The 21,998-nt window shown below is 39.4% G+C and overlaps 1 protein-coding gene across 3 annotated transcripts in view; it reads right to left on the reverse strand.

Annotated features, from left to right (window-relative positions):
- Positions 1-748: 748 nt before the first annotated feature.
- LOC123745884 (WW domain-containing adapter protein with coiled-coil wacky) overlaps positions 749-21,998 on the reverse strand; it is a 96,011-nt gene continuing 74,761 nt past the window's right edge. For 2 of the 3 annotated variants that reach the window (XM_045726987.2, XM_045726986.2), the window contains 3 exons: positions 10,326-10,501; positions 5,626-5,753; positions 749-4,674 (listed from right to left, as the gene is read on the reverse strand). In XM_045726987.2, the coding sequence (XP_045582943.1) occupies positions 4,599-4,674; positions 5,626-5,753; positions 10,326-10,501 (380 nt within the window). In that variant the 3' untranslated portion in view covers positions 749-4,598. Of the gene's footprint in view, positions 4,675-5,625; positions 5,754-10,325; positions 10,502-18,777; positions 19,506-21,998 lie in introns of all 3 variants that reach the window. The other variant, XR_011225695.1, reaches the window with a different exon arrangement.

Genomic DNA, 21,998 nt, shown 5'->3' on the forward strand with positions numbered 1-21,998 from the left:
AGTGGGGACAGGACCACACAAACCACCACCTCAACATCCACACACTCATCCCGGCGGGCTGCAGAAACCGACACCACCACCACCGGGTCACCAGACAGCTGGGAAGCATCACTCACTTCAGCACATGGAGACAGGTCTGGGGTCGCTTACAGGGAAAAATCCTCCTCCCTGAAGAGGTTCACAGGGCTACCTCGGCACGCATCTCAACTAGCAGCCTAGTGCCCCGAGTCTGCACTGGAAATAAGTCCAGGGCTGGCCCGCATGGACAGAATAACCTATTGGCATTATCGACGACAGAATATGGCTAGTCGCATGGGCCAAAGTGCTGGTCCCACTCGGGACACCTTTCCACCTCCCAGCGACTACATTCAATCATTCTTTTAATTGACAAATAAGGCAAGAATTTACTTATATTACTGTAATGAGAATGATTAAATATGACCTTTAATGAGTGCAGCTTGTCCAGTTTACATGCTATGTGACATCACAGGATGAGCCTTCATCAATGCATTTGTTTAATTCCCTCAACAAGAACTGGCTATAACAAATACTTTGTTCATCATAAAGGAAAATTTATATGCTATTGTATTTTTAATGTGCAAAACTTTGAACTATTTAACATAACCCATTTCATTCAAATATATATGATATACATTTTACAAAGTTAAAACCAAGTATTCCTGACAAACCACAATCTTGAAATAAGTACGTTTAATTGGAATAATATCCCGGATAAATGAAAGTCGTGTCTGGAGCTCAGCTTTATTTAACCTTTCTGAGAAGGAATGATATTTACAAAATTAGGCTAATTGGCCTAAAGCAAGTGTTGTAAAAGGGGAGACCAACACAAATGGTGAATCTGTGTCCTGTAAACATCCGATTCTCTAGGTCCACTAAGTCAGCTTGGTCACCAGCTGGGCAACGAACAGACACCACTGTCATCACAGCCAAGCTGGAGGCCATTCAGCACATCAAATTATTTAAATAAATATGTCCTATAATGGTTCTCTCGTGTTTCAAACATGAGCCTTTAAATATTTCACTTTTCAAGTTGGAACTTATCCCATAACATTTTAATATTGCTATCAAAGATGTGAATTAAGTTTTTGAGTGTGTACAAATGAACTAAGTTTTGATATACAAAAATTATCAGATAAAATATAACAAGTTTTCTAGAGTGATGTGGTGGTGAACACAATAGGCAACAATGGGTCACACAGTTCAACAGGGCCACGGGTATAAAGAACAGAAATATCCCTACAATTTATCACAATGTTAGCCCCCTTTCTTTTGTACAAAACCTATGTATGCTGAGTACATCTATGTTAGCATATATTATGTACAAGCATGAGAATAATGGCCAACTAGGGTGACCACTCCAGTTTTACTTTATATAAATAATCCGTAGCCTCTTGTTAACTCGGCCATAAGCCGTGTGTGTGTGTGTGTCCCAGCCTGCCCAAGTTTGGTGCAGGAGACCTAGGAATAGCCAACAGGTTTTAAAATCTTCAACTTATTTCATCTTCCAGTGTAAATTGAAAAAGGAAACTATGCTGAAGTCCAAACCTGTTAGGCATGCCATTACACCGGACTGCAGCAAATGGGAAGGGGACAAAAATATTACAAGTAAAGATCTGGAATTACAGAACCAAGCAAAAATTGGTTATAACTCAGCAGAGGACCCAATAGAACTGGGCATGAATTGACACATGAGGTATAAAGGAGGTTTCAACAAGGAACATCAAGAAAAAACATGTCTAAATTTACCTGCTGAGAACAAAAGAATCAACTGCGTGAGCATAATAGAGAATCACAGGAACTTGTATGCCAACAAGAGATCAATACTGAACAGTGTGGGTTAAAAATAAACATATCCCAATTCCTCTTCATTTTACTATTTTGTAAGAAAACATATAGGATGACAAGAAATGATACACAGGGCATAACAAATGAAAGGCATACTTGGCAAGTCTGAGAAAGTAGAAACATTAAGGAAGCAACACCGAAGTTTAATGTAGTAAATATAATCGCGATGTTCGAAAGATTCATATAGAAAATGGAATGCAATAATATTAGTGTTATATTATCCATATTGTGATAGCTGCTGTTTTTTTTTCTGGTCACTAACAAATACTCGTTCAAATAAATTTTGAGACAATGCAAATTAAATATTTTTGAGCTGAGCTTGGCAGTTATAACACATGTACATAAAAACAAAAGAAAACTGCTCACTTTAAGAAAAAACCTGCCAATAATTTCATTCTTGAAAATTTGCTATTATTGAGCAAACAATTAAATAACTACAGTATTTCCTGATTTGGCCAGGCACAGATCAAAAATTTGCCCACTACTGTACACAGCAATGCACTTACAGGACACACAAGTACATGAATGCACACAAGATGAATTAACAACAGAGCTTTCTTTGGCACCAAGTGGTGTGAACATTTCTAGCAAGATCAAGTTCACAGGTCGCGCACTTTTTACACAATTTAACTGTGCCACTTCTTTTACATTTATAATTTACCCATTATGCATCAATGTACTTTACAGCATCTTGTGCCTGCAAGGCTGTTGTATATAATGGCAAAACAAAGATTCAAACTCTTAATATATTTTTCAGACTAGATCTTTTTTTTTTTTACCAAAACACAAGAAAACATAGATACGAGACTACAAACTTTTACCCTGAAATTGCTCACTACATCACAGCGTTCACTGAACACACCCAAAAACCATCATAATTTAGCACCATTACAAACTCGGTAACCTACCGATGGTGACTGGGAGTTTTTTGTTCAACCGGAAATTTTGCTAACCAACTGAAAGTCCCTTTTCCCGTTTTGCTTATTTTTTTGTATACACTTGGCCTATGATCACATTAAGGTCTTTCATCAATACCTCCAACCTCTCATCAACTGAATCAAGCACACTACAAGTCACATCTAAAAACCTTCAAAGGCAGCCACAAAACTTTGAAACTTGTGTACTTCAAATACAAAATGTGGACAATACAATTACTCCCATGTTTAAAAAAAACTTTGGCCCTTAGTTTTTGAGGTTTATACTTTTTGAGGAACAACTGAGGTGGCTGAAGCCTCCCAAGAGACCGACCATTGCGTCCAACGCCAATCATATTTCTCACAAGCTCAAGAGAAATACATTTTGATAATTACAAGATGAATACATAACTGTTACATCAAATTAATAAGTTATTGATTCCACTATAATCATGTAATCATAAACTGCATGATGAGACTGACTATCAGGATATCCTATCTAATGATAGTCAATTGTCTTTAAAAGGTATGCCAAAATTAAAACAAAGAACTTAAAGACCTGATCGCAGGAAGTATGTGAAGGGGTACAATAAAATAATAAAATAAAGGAGAAAGAGCTGTTGTTTTCTGTCATTGTAAGGTGACCTCCAAATCCATAACATGACCAAGACCTCTCAACTAAATGCTCATTAACCTGTTTCATCTCAAATTCTGAATTTTAACACATCATTCCTGAAGCAGAAATGTCAACAATTGGTTAAGAACATGACAAACTTTTCACAGCCCAGTTGGAACTATAATGACTGAGATGCAGATTGGCCAGCAAAACAATAAATTAAATAACATTAATTTTTAGCATCGAAATGCCTGAGACACTGCCTCAAATCCAACCCTGGGGACCTAATGACAGTCACCAAGAACACAAAACACACATTCACAGGACTTACACTTGGATAACTGATTATGGAAAGCAGTAAAGAAATTCAACTATGCTCTCCAGGATCTACTGATAGCAAATAGGCAATGAAATGTGTACCACAACTACAGAACTAGAATCATCAATGAAAACTCAACTTATTTCCATAACAGGGAAATAAAGATTGCAGTATTAATTGACGGCTTCCTTCCAGTAGTAACAAGCTGGTAAGAATAGTGGTTCACAAGTGTACCGTTGTGAAATGTGTAAAGCAATAAATACAACAATTTTTTTTTCAAACCTAATGGGCTGGAGAGCTCTGCCAAGACTTCCAGGTATCCATGTGGGCTTGACGAGTCAGCCAGCAGAGAAGGAACACAGTGTGACGAAGGGAACAGGAGACAGATGTTGCTCAAAGGGGTGAACCTCAAGACCCCAGGGAGTGTGATACAGCGCCAGCCTCTGGCATAGCAGGTATTACATTGTGACATGGCAGAGCTGTTCAGTAAAGGCTCAGCCTTTTGGAGGTGTCTAGTTGTGTCATTCATCACAGAGAAACATAGATGACATTGGGGACATCGGTGGAGGGTAGCCAAGGATAGGCCGGTCCAGACACAGGACGGCAGGTAGCAGGTGAATCCTGTGTGGACCCAGCAGTCACCGAGGCATGTGGCAGTGCACATACTGCACCTCTTGTCGTGGTCATGGCAGTGGTGGAAGTTGGCCACAGCCAGTAAGACCCAGAAATGGGGTCTGGCCACACTGCCACACCCAACACTTTGGACTTGACCAATGTTCACACATCCAGAACATGATTAAGAAAATATAACACTTTATAAATATTCCCAGGCATGTCTATGTCCAGACAACTGTCCCAGGCAGCTATCACAGGCAGGCCAACACTATGTGTCACTCATGAAGGAATTCTGTGCCTTCATTTCTTCCAGTTCTCTTTTCTGAGCTCGTAGAAAAAGTATCCTGAAATGTGAAAGTAAATATGTCATGAAGGTTCTAGGAAAATTTACAATTCCCTAACATCTCATTATCCATCCACTTTTTTTAATCATGATCTATGGTCAGATTACAAACAATATAAAAAGATTTGAAAGGGTGTGATTATTATTACCTCATGCCTCTCTTTCTACCTTTCATGGGGTGTAAAGGAATTAGCCCAAATAGACAAACAGGAAAAAAGAGGATTAAAAAGATATTCAAAGTGACAGTCACTGACAAATTTCCTCACATTATAAAAATACAGAAAAGCAGTGCTATCATTCACATCAGTATATCAACTGCTTTATAGACAAAATCCAACTTGCACGTCAAACTAAACAGTCAAAATCTTCCCTCGATCATATCAATGCTTCCACCTGGCCTTATTCACTACTGTGTCTTCCTGTTCTGTTCACTCTCAATCTAGCCTTCCTCAACTAAGCCATCTGTATCATTGATGGCAGAATGGGCACCATGACTCTGCCATACTGGCAACATAATACTTAAGCAAACAATTTCCCCTGGTTTTACTACTGACATCTTTCCATGACTGTCATTTCATATTTAATCACCACATGCCACAAGTATTTCATGTGTTGACAAGCACTGGTATAAGCACTCCTTCATTCACACCAAGTCTCATCCTATCTTACTTTGTTCTCTTAACCAGGGCTTTCATTACACTAGACAGTTGTTACAAACAGGTTCACTAACTTCAGCTGCACAAATTCAACTTTCCTCAAACAAAAGCCTCATGCATACTGTATTATTGCATCAACTCCATTCACACAAGATTCCTTCAGTCCCTTTGATTTGTAGGCCACAACAAAATTAATTCATCAAAGTACAAGTGTGATGGGAGTTATTTTACACAATAATTGATAGTTAAGTGGCAAGGTCCAAGAGCTAGACCTCACTCCCTGCACACACAAATACCTTTGTTCATGGAGTGTGGCCTGTATCTCTGCCAGACGTACAAGGGAACGTGCCATCTTGAGCTCGGCAGATACCCGTGTCATCACTAAACTCCCAACAGAATGAGCTTCTTCAGACAGTCTCTGTGCCTGAAAGTTTAAAATTAACCAGAATAAAGGGGAATTCTTGTTTAAGTCTCAAATGTATATCCTCCTAGGCCAAAAGATTCACTACTGAGGTTGTATCTATGTACTGATCACATTGGCAAAGATGACAAATACAATTAATACCAGGAAATCAAAATACCTATACACAAATACACAAAAGCCAGAGACAAAATTTGTACAGAGAACTTTGACATTAAGTGGTATTTAGGTAGTTTCACCTCCAGGAGCACCACCAGCTGAAATGAATTTAATGTATTTCTTTGAATGTTGAAGTATATATATTTACAATTGTTTTCAAAATGTATTTGTAGTAATTTGATTTACCTATAAATTATCTTTTGTCTATCTTTCGTTGGTTGTGGGAATCAATGTCCCACAGCACAGTCTCTGACCATGCTTCTTGGTTGGTGGTCCCATCAACCAGGCTGTAAGATGCTGCTGCTCACAACCTCATGTATGAATCACAGCCTGGAATTTTTTTGGGGCATATATCTATTCTCTTTTTTAACACCACCAGAAGTCGGCTAGTTATGTCCATTGTGCGTTTTTCAACGGGGTTATTTTGCACTTCCTGCCATACCTTCTGGTCTCGTGTTATTTCCACGTTCATATTTTTAATCAGTCCTCTTCAGGTTTTTTAAGTGTAAATTGTGTAAATTATTATGTATCTCTCAGGCTTACACTAAGAGAATAGAGTTCAAGAAATTTTAAACATTCCCAATAGTTCAAATAGTTTATTGAATGGATTCATGCAGTAAAAGATCTCTCTGCACTTCCTCCAGATTCAGGTAGAGCTATTAGTGTGCAACAATATTCTACCCGCTTGAGTTGATTTCGGGGCTTTTTAGTGTCCCCGCGGCCCAGTCCTCGACCAGGCCTCCACGAATCGACTTGAGAATGGTCCAGGACGGACTGAAACGTCGTCGTCCCTTCACCTTCTAGTGTGTGGTCTGGTCAACAGGCCTCCACCCCCAAGCAGCAGCCTGTGACAACTGACTAACTACCAGGTAACATCAGGGTGAAAGAAACTCTGCCCATCGTTTCCCAGGATCGAACCCGGGACCACAGGATCACGTGTCCAGCGTGCTATCCGCTCGGCCAGCTGGCCCCTGGAGAGAACTAATATCTTAAAAGTACCATTATTAGTTTGGCATCTCTTGTTTGAGATTATCCAGGAAGACATTTCTCTTGCAGTTGTAGCAGCTACTTTATCATCTTAAAAGTTAAGGTATTCTGAAACAACTGTTCCCAAATCTTTTATATTGCATTTTCTTTCTATAGTGGGATTTGAATGCATTTTATGTGTGATTTCTGTTTTCATAGTTTCATTTTTACTGTGGTGGAGTAGCTGAAACTTATCTTCATAAATAATGATGTTTTCTGGAAGGTATGCTAACCACGAAACTGATTTACATCAGTTTGGAGGTTCAGTGTGTCTTCTATATTGCATACTCTCATAAAAATTCTTGTGTCTTTCAGCATCAAATACAGTTTTAGCAAATACATTACATTTTAATCACCATGCCCTCACAATTTCATGCCACAGAGAAATATCAGCACTGAGAAAAATATTCTAGTAATCCAGCAAAATATTAGTTTCTTAAATAGTACTAAACATTAAAAAACCCAGCATTGAATGTAATGAAACACCAATTTCTGAGTGAGCCCAGGTGGTTCCCTGAGGATACTATATACTGATATGATACCATCACTAGGTCATATCAGCCGTGAAGTTTTATAGGCCTATCGGGGACCAGTGCCAAAAACCTGGCGCACTCAAAGATGTGCAGAGAGTGGTGACATTTATTTTTGCCACCTCACTGAGGAAGGCAACCAGAAAGTCAGTCAAAACAAACCAAGCTGGCTTCAAGAGAGGCTAAAGCCACAAAACCTGCAGTAAGAGCTTCCCCCAATTATGTAAACTATCAAATTTTCCTTGAAATAGCATGAGTGTTTGCCCCACCTTCCCCACTTACTTGGGGGGGGGGGGGGAGGTAGCTCACCACCAGCCAGCATCTCAGCCCTCAATTCTAGGGCAGATGTAGGCATCTACCTGACAACCTGAGAGGAAGGGAGTAAACCAGGGAGCCACCAGGGCTCACCCATTAATTTGATTTTCATTACATTTAATGCTGGTTTTCTGGGTCAAGCCACTTGTGGCTTCCTGATGTTAACTACCCATTGATAAGGAACACACATGGTAACCCACCAGACAGGATGAAGCATTGCAGGACTCAAAATGACAATGAGACGCTACCAAGACATGACCCATAGCAACACAACCTGCCAAGGTTCAGGAACATTGACAAGATACAGGGCTGCCAGGACCCTGTTCAACCCACAAAACCTTTGTTTGAGGATAACAGCCCAAGACATGGCTGCAAACACTGCGAACAGAACTGCTTTTTTTCCCAGGGATATCCCTGCACGGGCCCTAAGCCTCTGGCTGGCTCACTAAGTGTTACTTGTTTCTGTTTTACTTAGGCAGCCCGAGAATTCGGCAGAAGAGCCACACGAAGTGACCAGCCCCGAAGCGCCAAGGACTGTACAGATCCGCCACGGGTGAGACAAAGAACCACAGGGATGCAATCCGAACAGAGCTGGATCAGAAGTCTCGAGGAAGTAGAATCCGCCGCAATGCCAGCCACACAACAGCAAAGAGCTGTGAGCCCGATGGAAGAACGGAGCCCAATGACCCTGGCCGATCTGGTAAGCGCTGGTCATAAAGCCCCAGCCGAGAGATGAGGCATCCGTGAACCATTGAGCGTGGAACGGGAAAGGCATCATGGCACCGAAACCCGAAAACCCTTAGAGGAAGCCAGTGACTTAGTAACAGACACCGGGGTGTGAACCCAGCGGCCACAAGGGGCGAAATGGGCTACCCTGAAGATACCAGAACAGCAACCAAAACCAAACCCTGCCCAGTGGGTAAACCAGAACAACAAATTCCAGTCTTCCACACAACAGCTCGAGCAACCTGGTTCCCCCCAGGACAGCTGGAGGCAGGATTGCAACCATACCAATGCCGCAGAAGGGAGAGAGAGACAGAACCAGTCTGCAAATCCCACATAAGTCCCAGGTCCGAACCTGAGAAAGAACCAGCCAAGGAAGAAATTCCGCCACTTCACCAGGAACCCAAATCCGGCAAGCTGGGAAAAAACAGACCCCTAGCTAGCAGACACCCACCAGCCAACAAAAAAGGCTGCCAGCCAGGTAGGCACCAAAACCTTGAACAGCCCCAAATCCAGGAAAAAGGAACCGAAAACTGGAACCAACACAGGCGAAACTGGGTGTTACCGGAGATCCAGTTTCTGACCGTGGGTCTCACTGGCTCATTTGAGTACCACAAATACTGTAAGTTTACCATAAGTTTCCACCTGTGTCCCCTTGTTTGTGTTCCACCAGTGCTAAAGTGTTTGTCTTTGTCTACCCTGTCAATTCCCCGGAGAATTTTGTAGGTTGTCATCATGTCTCCCCGTACTCTTCTGTTTTCCAGGGAAGTGAGGTTCAGCTCCCTTAGCCTATCCTCATAGCTCATACCTTTCAGTTCCGGGACGAGTCCGGTGGCATACTTCTAAATCTTCTCTAGTTTTGTCTTGTACTCACCTAATTGTGTTTGCGGGGGTTGAGCTCTGGCTCTTTGATCTTTGTGTTTAACTAGGTAAGGACTCTAGGCTGGAGCTGCATATTCCAGGATTGGACTGACATTTGTGTTATACAAGATGCTAAACGATTCCTTACACAAGTTTCTAAAGGCAGTTCTTATGTTAGCCAATCTAGCATATGATGATATCCTTTTGATCCTTTTTATCACTGATGATATCCTTTTGATCTGGGCCTCTGGGGACAGGTTCGGTGTGATATCAACACCCATCTGTCAGACAGATGACAGATCTTCATGTCTTGATTCTTCTCATAATTTTTGCATTATCAGCAAACATTAAGAGGAATGAGACTATACCCTCTGGAACATCGTTTACACATATTAGAAACAGGATGGGTCCAAGTACAGAGCCCTGTGGGACTCCGCTGGTGACATCTTGCCACTCTGATGTGTCTCCCCTCACCGTTACTCGCTGTTTCCTGTTGCTTAGTTACTTCATTATCCACTGGAGCACCTACCTTTTACTCCTGTCTGTTGCTCCAGCTTTCATAACAGCCTTTTATGGGGTACTGGGTCTTTATGGGGAACTGCATCAAAGCTTTCCTGACAGTCCAAGAAAATGTGTGTGTTTATATTTTATAATTTTTACCTGTGTGTTGGTTGCCAGGGGCCTTACGATTCTTATGATTTAAATGAAGTCTTCCATGCAAATAATTAGTTTCAACCCCCATATACTGTACAGTACTTCGTTTGACTGAATTCACACTATGTATTTCCTTTCAAACACTATTAGTGCTGACTCTTTTAGTTATTCTCTTCAGTGCTTCACACATTTTTAGAGTTGTTTTCAAATTACTGTAACACCAATCTCTAAACACTGAACATTTTAAAACTTATTCAACTTGCAATTTACAGAGAGAAGAAAAGATAATCCTAAAATTATTACTTACCGGCTTTTCTAGGGCCTCAGCTGGCCAATTTTGTACGTGTGTAATGAGGTTTTCATTATAATAATTAGCGAGGCTAGGGGTGAGGGCAGGTACCAACGGCCGTAGCCCTGCTAGTGATCCTCCTGCTGTCTGTGTCAACGACTGCAAGGAGTTAATACTGCTGTTTGGGCTACCCACTGAAAGCAAGAGAAAAATGTATTATTAAATGAAATTACTATCATAATGGATTTATTACCTAGATTGTTATTTTTGTAACAGACTGTGTCCATGTCAACCTATGCCACTGCAACTCATCCTGTATCACCGCCGTAATACAATATCTCAGACAAACAATTGTCAATACTGTACAGGAAATTACTTTCCCTTGGTGAAAACCAAATGCAAAGTGTTCTGAACCCTTAAAGGGTGCAAAATAAATAGTTTTATATATATATATATATATATATATATATATATATATATATATATATATATATATATATATATATATATATATATATATATATATATATATATATATATATATATATATATAAATAAATATTTATTTATTTTGCTGGGGTGAGTAACTATTACGGGACGGTGCACCACAGCTATGAATGGTTGGGAGTACCACGTAAGATTTAAAAGTCCCGCAACTTCACTAGGTTTACATCAGCTTCCTCAGTGCTCGTCAACACACGCCATTTTTTTAATAAATTGTGGGCAACATTCCCTAGTGTGAGAACCTCAGTACTGAGTGAGCAACCAAGGCATCGCCTAAAAATGTCAAAATACGTATGTAACTGGTATCACTTAGCCATGATAGAATTACAGAAAAGCCTGACTGTGTTTACTAGTTGTGTTTTTGCGGGGGTTGAGCTTTGCTCTTTCGGCCCGCCTCTCAACTGTCAACTGTTTACTATTTTTTTTTTTCCCCCACACCACACACACACACACACACCCCAGGAAGCAGCCCGTGACAGCTGACTAACTCCCAGGTACCTATTTACTGCTAGGTAACAGGGGCACTTAGGGTGAAAGAAACTTTGCTCATTTGTTTCTGCCTCGTGCGGGAATCGAACCCGCGCCACAGAATTACGAGTCCTGCGCGCTATCCACCAGGCTACGAGGCCCCTCCCCTGTGATAAAGACTGTGTACAATGTTCAGATCTCAGTGAACATAATGCTGTTCAAGATGTTCACAATGCTAGCCACAGCACATAGCCATTGTTTCGTCCATCTAAGAATCTTCAAAACTTTTGTGTTTCTTTACAAAATAAACGTGTGGAAAATTATTCATTTACAGGATTTAGTGACCAGGATTCTGACGATAGCAGGATAGTGGTGAGAATTAGTGATGTGCATAGTATGGTAGGAGGAGTAATCTTGGTGAGAAGGGAGGGAGAGGTAGCGCCATCTGCTGACTGTGTGGCAACCTGTTATTGTCTGGACTCACCATATCAGCTTAGTGGTTCGCTACAGTGAACACAGATGTACAGTAGATACTTATGTATAACGTGTGTATAGAGTGTAATAACAGCAAAAAGAGTATGTTGGGAGGAGCCATTTTGGTGAGGGAGGGAGTGAGGCTGTCATCTGCTGGCTCCTGTGTCACTTATCATGCAGTTTTTGTGGCCACTATGTTGTTTGGACACCATACCAGGTTAGTTGTAGTTATGGTGAACAAAACATGTAAATACTTACATATAACATGTGTATTAGTGTAATAAAACCACAAACAATATTGTGGGAGGAATGTTGGCGAATAAGGTGTTGAAGAGGGAGGGAGGGCTGGCTGGGTGTGGCAGCCCACTCTTGTTGTTGGACTCACCATACCAACTTGGTAGTTTGCTATGAACAAAACATGCAGATACTTATATTTACATAATAAAGTGTGTGAACTGTATCACACTACACACTATTGAACATTATTATTAGAAAAAAATAAAAATAAATAATCAATTAATCAGACACATTGAAATAATTAAGTAACAATATCTTTGTGACAACTCCCGCCTGACAGCGCGGGTAGAGGAGACCAGTGCAGGGCGCTTAATGTGCCAGCGTCTCAATTTTGCCAGACTTCCTCGCCCTATTGCGGCCAAAATATGTCACCTACGATTTTTTTTATTATATTTCCCATGATCAGATAACACATTTTAACAATCTTAGAAGAAAAAAAATGTAATTTTTTTTACTTGTAAAAAAAAATGTAATTTTTTTTACTTGTGCCTGGGCATGTTGCAGGCTATAATCAGAAGTGCTTCCCAGAGATTAAAAAAAAAAAAAAAAAGAAGAATATGGTAGGATGCTTTGAAAATTGAAAAATATGCACTCCAGATTACCTACATTATTGGATGTGGCAACACACAGGTTAGTGAAATAGAAATACACAAAGTAAATTTTTGTCAAAATTATTTTTCATAAGAATCTTTATGCCTTGCCTTCTAGCTTTAAGTAATGGCATTTATTAACATTCAGTTTGTGTTATACAAAGAAATCACACTAATGCGATATATATCAATGAGAAAATCAATTGGAGCTTTAAGGCGACTCACAGGTTCGAGTCACCTAAGAGTTCCAGTTGATTTTCTCATTCAAGTTGTGTCATATTTGATTTTGACGTTGTGAAAAGAAGTGTCTTCAATGACTTCTACTTTCAATGCATTCCACCTGCTGATGACCCGTACAGAACAAAGACAATTTCCTCATTTCTACAACTCGATTGCATTTTTAGCTTCCACTGACATTCTCTTTTCTCTCAATTTAATAACTGTCTTGTTCACCTTGTTTACTCCATTCAGTATCTTGTATGAGGTGGAGGTTGTGGTTGTAGTTAAAGTTATACCACTGGTTGTGCTTGGTGATTGTAGCAATTATATCTTTTTCCATAAAGGGATATAGGCCTTATGCCTAGTATTAGGAACAGGTTTATTTTCCACCTTGTTTTTCCAAGAATATCATATACCAGTAATTTTACAGTGCTACCCAATCATCATGATGTGCCTAGGATGTGAAAGTGAGTGTGCTAACCACTACAACCCAGGGTGCTCAAGGTTGGTAGTTATAGTGAGGTAGTTCACCTTGTCTGTAGCTATAATTATAGTGGATTTTGTAGTGGTTGCTGTTGTAATGACTGCTAACCTATCAGTGACTATTAAGAGAGCAAGATTTAGCTCTATCTCCCACCTCCTAGCCATTTATACCTGGCACATACTACTTACCTCTCAACAGTGACATTTTTGTCATATTTCTTTTTAAAGTTGTGGATGGAACTGCCTCCAATGTATTCCATTTGTCGACTGCCCATACAGAGAACAAGAACTTCCTATCTTTCTGACTTAATTTAAAGTCTAGCTTCTACCAATGTCCCCTCATCCTACCTCTTTTTAATTAAATAGGCTTCCTTTATCCACTTTATCTATTGCCCCTCAAGATCTTTACATAGTTGTTACATCTCTGCTGTAGGGGGGGGGGGATGGGGGGGATAGATTTGTGAATAAAGTAATAAAATATGCAGAAAAAGCATGACTAATGATACTTGGAGACTTTAATATGAAAAATAATAGACTGAGAGGCCTATGACACAAGGACAGAAAAGCTTTGTAATAAACCTCTTCCTGACAGCATTCATGTATCAGTATTTATCTTATTGCAAACCTCGGAACTTTCTCAAGTTTCTGTTTATGCTTCATAAGGTAAAAGTTTCATGTTCGAGTTGCATACTAAAGTAATGGTCTCACATAGGAAGAGACTTGAAAGCCTCAGTGTTTAGATTCTTAAATGTGGGAGGGGGTGTACATTGGTTTGAAGAAATTATAAGGTAATGTTGAAACCAACTTGAAATTAGCAAATATTGAGAGCAAAAACTACTCCCTCTTTTGGTCATCTGTAGGCCTAGTTACCAACTCTTAGTAAGTACAGTACATAATTAGCAAGTAACCAAAGTTAAGTTAAATGTCTTGGTCAAATTTACCAGATAGATGTCAAACACCTGCCAATGCCAAGGTGGAGGTCAAGTCTAACCCCCAATAACCCACCACCACCCTAACCCAACATTGCCTTGCCTTCATATAAAAATTCTCTCTACAATACATATACAAAGTCAGCATGTCCTCTCATAACTGAACTCCCTAAAAACCCACTGGTCAATATGTATCAGTGTAACTTCATTTAACTTTGCCAACATAGAGGGACTAAAAATGAAGGCAAAATACACAATACTGATCATTAATGGCCTCACAAGCCAAATGCAGTATTTGGAGCTTCCGCAGAAACCCATGCAGAAATTCGTCTGGATACCCAATATAATCTATAGATGTGATAAAGTAAATAGGTCCACTATCTACAATCAGACACTCACACAATATTTACAATAGACAATAGACTTGATAATGGTCCAGGACAGACCGAAACGTTGTCGTCTCTTAATCCTCTGGTGTGTGATTTGGTCGTCATATCTTCAGCTATGTTATTGTGACTCATTGTCTGCATAACAGAGCCAACAAGGGCTGAAAATATTCTAGATCTGATCTTCACAAACAATGAAGAAATAATCAAGAGCATTGCAATCTCAGATACCATATACTCAGATCACAAGCCCATGAAGTACAAACTACGTACCATCAATACCAGTAATATATCTATAAAAAAAAAAATGATCAAGCAAGTTCTCTTAGAAAGAGAATGCAGACTGCACTACAGAAGGAAAAAATAATGGAAATGTTTAACAGCATTTTGATAGCCTAAGCAACCTCCGACAGAATTGGATCTATGCTTACAAGTGAAGGGTTACACAGAGGATGACAAAGAAATTAGTGAAATCCTAAAAAAGCAGTATGAGGACATGTTTAGCACCCCCAATAAACAGCTTCTTTATGGATGATATCCAAACCCCTAAAAATATAACTGATAACACAAACTCTGCAAATTTTTAAAGAGAAATCAACAGCATGCCCATGCACAGCCCCAGGACAGAGTGCATGGAGTCCTGGAATTCAAGATTTGTAAAGAAATGCAAAGTGCCAGTTGCACAAGCACTGAGAGAAAGTTTGGACACTGGTGAGATACCAGAAGAGCTTAACCACTTAACTGCGCCAACCGAGTATTCTCGGTCGGCGGGAAACTGCGCCAACCGAGAAAACTCTTATTTTATCCGTACCCATTCTAAATCTGAGAGAGATTGGTTGTGTACGAAATGGACTCTTAGGACCTCCAGTGAGAGGCAGCCATCTTGGAAAAAATTCCCAGAATGCCCTAGGGCTGCTGACTGGGTTAGTACGGAGTGAGCAACCATGGGTGGCGCATGCGCCTCTGGCTCCCAAACACCTGTCTAACACGGTGTTGAAAGATCGCACTCTGTCGGTGAAATTCAAACCTTATTGTTTGAAGAACATAAGGGTCATAATATTGGTGAAGCTAGGCGCAATAAGGACCTAACACAAAGGTCAGATGCAAGTGATACAGCACCTATGAGGATGATACAGCGAGTGTATCCAGTTATAGCTCTGAGCACCACCCTTGCCCACCTATGCTATCTCCTATTTATATAGATGATACATAGATGAATCGTTTTCTGCATTCAGTGATGATGCATCTGATACAAGTAGCATAGATGAAGTGTTAGTGGCTTCCATGGTGGTGTTTTCCATAGATATTTTCAAGAATAGCTGAATCTCTTCCAGACTGACGGACACTCGTTGAGGCTAGCTGAATCTCTTCCTAACTGACGAACACTCTTTGAGGCTAGCTGAATCTCTTCCTGTGTGGTACCTTACAAAGCAAACTTTTCAAGACTACCTTACAAATTTATCTTTTCCTATAATCTTTTCAATACTACCTAATGATTTACAAGCTTGGCTACATACAACCTACAAGTACTAAAGCCAAGGGTGTATGTGAGTACATTATTTGTAAGCACACAGAACGAAGAAACAGGAAGCGAAAATCTATCTGTACCTGGTGCAACGAGAGCGAAGTCGCGCTGTGCACCATGAACTACAATACTTCGTTGATTAAAGTGGGTCATTCCATGTGAATTCACCAAAGGCCTCCCACTCGACCCTTTCTAAATCTAATGAAATTTTGTAATAAAGTAGCCCTAGACCCCAAATGAAATTGTGCAAAATATTAGAGCTCAATCTGCTTTGGTTCTTAAATAATAGGTCCATGTTCAATGGGCTCTCATCCCGTTACTGCGTACATATCGTAAAAAGGGCCAACTTTGACCCTTTATCAAATCACGTCTAGTGCCCAGAGAGGTGCGAAATATGGCATACCAGGACAACTTTTGGTGTGAAATACAGCAGTGTAATAAAAAAAAGTAGGACCATCAACCAGGCCTCCTGGTTGATGGTCTGGTCAACCAGGCTGTTGGATGCGGCTGCTTGCAGCCTGACGTATGAATCACAGCCTGGTTGATCAAGTATCCTTTGTAAGTGTTTATCACATTCTCTCTTGAACACTGTGAGGGGTTGGCCAGTTATGCCCCTTATGTGCAGTGGAAGTGTGTTGAACAGTTTCGGGTATCTGACATTGAAAGAGTTCTCTCTCCGAGTACCTATTGCACCTCTGCTATTCAATGGGGTTATTCTGCACATCCTGCCATGCCTCCTGGTCTCATATGATGTTATTTCTGTGTGCAGATTTTAACCCAACCCCCTCTAATATTTTCCTTGTGTAAATTATGTATTTCTCCCACCTGTGCTCTAGAGAACACAGATTTAGGCATGTTTGTTGGTCCCAATAATTTAGATGGTTTATTGAGTGGATTTTTAGAAGTTAAGGATCCAGTGCACTAGTGTCTTAACAATTATCATTAGTACAGCATCTCGTTTGAAGGTTTTCCTATCCAACCTGTCATTTTTCTTGAAGTTGTGACGGCTACCTTATAAGGATGTCAAAGTTAAAGTCTTTAACATGATTACACATAAAATCTTTACATTGCCTTTATGTTCATTAGACTGCATTTTGTACGTGGTTTCCATTTATATATTTTAAATTTTTTCCAAAGCACAGGAGCTGGAACTTATCTTCATTAAATACCATACTGTATTATTTTCTACGGCCCACTGAAAGACCTGATTTACATCAGTTTGGAGGTTTGCTGTTTATGGTTGATGGTTCAAATTTTACTTTTGTTGACTATTATACAATGGGTTACATACTTTGCTTTAGTTATTATTAAAATTAAATTTGCTGAATTCTCCTCCTCTAGAATTTGGGATTGGCTGCACAGGTATATTGACCATGCTTGTCTGAATCTTCCATTGTTATCTAAGTAACAGATATTTGTAATCATTATGTTCCTGATCAATTCGTTGATATTTGTGAAAATAAGGTCTAGTGTGTTGTCTTTTCTAGTTGGATCTACAATTTGGATACTAAAATTACTGTAATGTACAAAACAGTATTTAAATTTTTATAAAGTTTTAACAGGTGTTCAAAAAAAATTTGGAATTTAAGAAGATTTGAGGAATAGAAGACATTACAGGTATTAAAATAGATGAGACACGTATGAAAGAAAATGCCAAACTAGTAATCCAAGGAAGTTGCCAGCAAGGAGTCACTAGTACGATCCTGCAATGATCAATATTGGCCCAAAACATGTTTCTGATGTATATTACCGTGCCCGAGAGCATGGAAAATTACACGAATATACTGTGTATTTGAAGGTGTGAGTGAAGCAAGTAATCAGAATGTAGAGAAATGACAAGTTAAGAGTAGACTTTATTGATGATTTATCTGTAAAGGTATTATCAAATCTGTTAACTTGATGCCTTTACAAGCAATACATTTTCTTATAGTCTACTTTCAACTTGATTCTCCATGTCTATATCACTATATTTACTTTTTTAAACAAGATATTGTACAAGGAAACATATAAGGAACCTTTTGTAAATAGAAATAAGCAGAACTAATTGCAAACAGAAGAAATGCTATAGAAAGACTAACAGGAAGTTATGTACCATGTACTAGGTTCTGAAGTCATTTATGACATATAATGTACAAGTTAGACAACACACCACAAGTCTCTACCTGAAATGATGAACAAGTAACTACATATGTTTCAAGGGATGTATCCCTGGTGTTTTGGACAAACTTGCCTCACAGTACAAACACTATTAAGATTTGTTTTTCCTTTAAGAATGCCTCTAAGTAAACATACATATAAAACCCCAGATATGAGGAGGTAGTGAGCATGGGTCATGGGGTGAGCAGGTGGGTAGAGAGGAAAGGTGTGGATAAGGTGGACTTTGTTAGTTAGGATGAGGTTTTGGGGATATTGTCTTCAGTTTGGTATGGGTGGGATGAAATGCCACCCCTGCAAATTCATATTTGTGTTTATCTTTGAACCAAATAAATACAGGCAATTACGCACTTTCCAGACACGAACTACGATCATCCAAAAGGTTGATTTTTCGTTAAATTTTCAGTAAAGATGGCACTAACAAACTTAAATTGTACTCACCAGAGTCTTCTTACGAAGTTAAAAGACAACTGTTTATAGTGTATAGTAGTCTAGATGGTTTGTGACGCTATTGTTGGAGTCGACTGGTATTCAAACACTGCTCAGTGACATTTACAGACTTGTGAAATTTTCTTACTTTCTCCACGAGTAGCCATCCTGCCACTGTGTTTCCCCCCAACTTCTGCCATTCCCACATTGCATCATCAACACTTTTCACCATGGCTTTACTCACTGCCTTTATACTGCATATTGCTTTATCACTTTCACTTTGAGAAAAATTATCAGAATGTAGATTTATCCTTATTAATATTCAAGATCCGTCTGGCTCATTTCGTAATCAGCACACACACACACACACACCAATCCCAAGGATGTCACTTTCAAATCTTCTTTTATTAATTATTTTCTTCCAAATGTCATCACAGACGGGTTTCTCTTGGATTTCTTGTTAGTAGAATGAAGCCTTGATCCTGCACAAACTGCCTTCTGACCCGACAGGGTGCAAAATGTTTTGAAATTCCAGTGATAAATCCAAGGATGAAAGTATAATAAATGCTTCAGTGTTGGTCCACACACCAAAACAAAGCACTCATGTGGTTCCTAGGGTAGCCAGGGAGCAAACTAAGACACTCGCACCTCGAGTCCCGCTTTCACAACTTTATTCGGATAAACCATAAACGATAAACTTGTTAATCCGAGAAACCTGTGCCTGAAAAGCGCGTGGTTGCCTGTAATATAAAAACAACAGTTGCCAATGGGCTATACTGCCCAATACTGTATTGAGAAAAACTGTCATTATCATGCAATTTTTGTTAAAATCAAACTGAGGCTTTCTCCAAATAAAAAGAAAACAAATATTAAAACAGACCAGTTACTATTGAAGTTCACTAAAAAAAAAAAAAACTTAGTTTTATGATTATATGTAAGCATTGTAGGGTTTTAGTAAATATGATTGAGCTTTCTCAAAGTAACATGGAAAATTATATATAAAAAGGTTAAGCACCTTAGGTTGCATGTAAATTACAATGAGGCATTCAAAATTTTGTACAAAAGCAAGTCGTGAAAAACCTACCATCTACAACCCCCCCACCCCACTAAAACAAAAAAATAATAAATCAAAACAGTTTATACCTGCACACTTAACATATTTAACCTGTAAATAAGGCAAATTTACAGGTGGCAAGTGTTGGCAGTGAGTACATTATTTCTGAAACCTGACATAGTAAGGGCATTAACCACTGGACTGTGCCGGCCGAGAAAACTCGGTCGGTGGGAAACTGCGCAAGCCGAGAAAACACCCTATAATATTTCGTACCCCATTCAAAATGGGAGCAAGGTAGCATGTGTACAAAATGAACTTTTGGGACCTCCAGTGAGAGGCAGCCATCTTGGAAAAAATCCCAGAATGTCCTAGGGCTGCTTGCTGGCTCAGATCCGAGTGAGCAACTATGGGTGGTGCATGTGCCTCTGGCTGTCGAACACCTGTCCAATGTGGTGTTGTGATCGCTCGCTGTTGGTGAAATTCAGACCTTATTGTTTGAAGAACATAAGGGTCATGATATTGATGAAGCTAGGTACAATAAGGACCTACCACAAGGGTCGGATGCAAGTGTTACAGCACTTATGAGGACGATAGAGTGAGTATATCCAGTTGTAGCCGAGTGCCACGCACGCTCACCTGTGTTATCTCCAATTTTTATAGATGATACATAGATGAATCGTTTTCTGGGTTCAGTGATAATGTATCTGGTACAAGTAGCATACATGAACAGTGTTAGCGGCTTCCATGGTGGTGGTGTTTTTCATAGATATTTTCAAGAATACTGTAGCTGAATCTCTTCCAGAATACTGTACCTTACAAAGCAATCTTTTTAAGACTACCTTACAAATTGATCTTTTCCTATAATCTTTTCAAGACTACCTTACACTTCACAGGCTTGGCTACATAATACCTACAGGTACTAAAGCCACGGGTGTACGTGAGTTCGTTATTTGCAAGCACACAGACCAAAGAAACAGGAAGCGAAAATCTGTTTTTACCAGGTGCATCAAGAATGAAGTCGTGCTGTGTATCACGGACTCCTCCTTTGATTATCACTCTTCTGAAGTACTGAGTGTGTAATACAGTGTGTAACTGTATAAATACTGTAGTGTGTGAAGCTGTACATACAATATTGTAATTTTAGTGAATTTTGAACAATATAACAACAATAAACATTTATTGTGGACACATTACTGACACGTATGTATCAGTCCTATGGAACATTACAAACGTTCTACTGTATAAATATTGTGAAGGACACATATGCATCAGATACGATGCAACAAATTATAAAGCATTGAAAATACATAGAAATATTATTTGTAAAGGCTTGAACGGCCAGCACGACCGCATCTGGGAGCTTCATGCACAGGCGACCAGCCCGTGATGATGTACGCATGACTTTGTCTATGTCCCCACAGCCAAAATAAGTCTAATTTTATTTATATACATTTTTTTTACATGTACATGTTCTTTACATGTACATGTTCAGGGAAGGGAATTTATTGTTGGAAATTTCCAACACTAATACAATACTATTGTATTATAAACTAGTATTAAAATATACTAATTACTGTAGTTACTAAAATTTACTAACAGTAATGTTCACATGAACTAACTATTATATCTGTATATGGATACTGGAATTCTTACGAAAGCAAGCACCAGTATTGCGTCAGATTATACCTAGTTAAACACATTTATATCCAGTGTGTTAGAGAATTGAATGTGATTCTCTAAAATCATCAGCATTCCGTGTGATAATTATTTATGGGTAACATAAGTCCCAAATAATTCCAAATCGAGAGTTTTTAGTTACAATTGTTATCAAGTAATAATTTTACCTTCACGCATGAATGCCATGGAGAAAACTAAAATCTTCTCCATTTCTTGTTTACTACCATAAGACGAGAAAGTAATAATATTTAACTCCCTAGAATTACAACCCAGTCTTTATTAAAGTATTTCAGCCACAATTGCGTGAAATAATATTATTCGTGATAAATAATTTCTGTGGCGAATGCGGGACGCGGGTTGGAGAGGAGGGAGAAGCCATTGTGGATCGAGACGCCATGGTGTGTGGCGTGGAAGTCTCGTGTTGCGGAATTGAGCAACAAGGTCGTGGCGTCAGTCTGAGACACGTGACGAGGTTATCAGCAAGAATTACCCTGGTACTCAA

This window comes from Procambarus clarkii, chromosome 88, assembly GCF_040958095.1.
Source record: "Procambarus clarkii isolate CNS0578487 chromosome 88, FALCON_Pclarkii_2.0, whole genome shotgun sequence".
In the NCBI taxonomy this organism is placed as follows: Eukaryota; Metazoa; Arthropoda; class Malacostraca; order Decapoda; family Cambaridae; genus Procambarus; species Procambarus clarkii.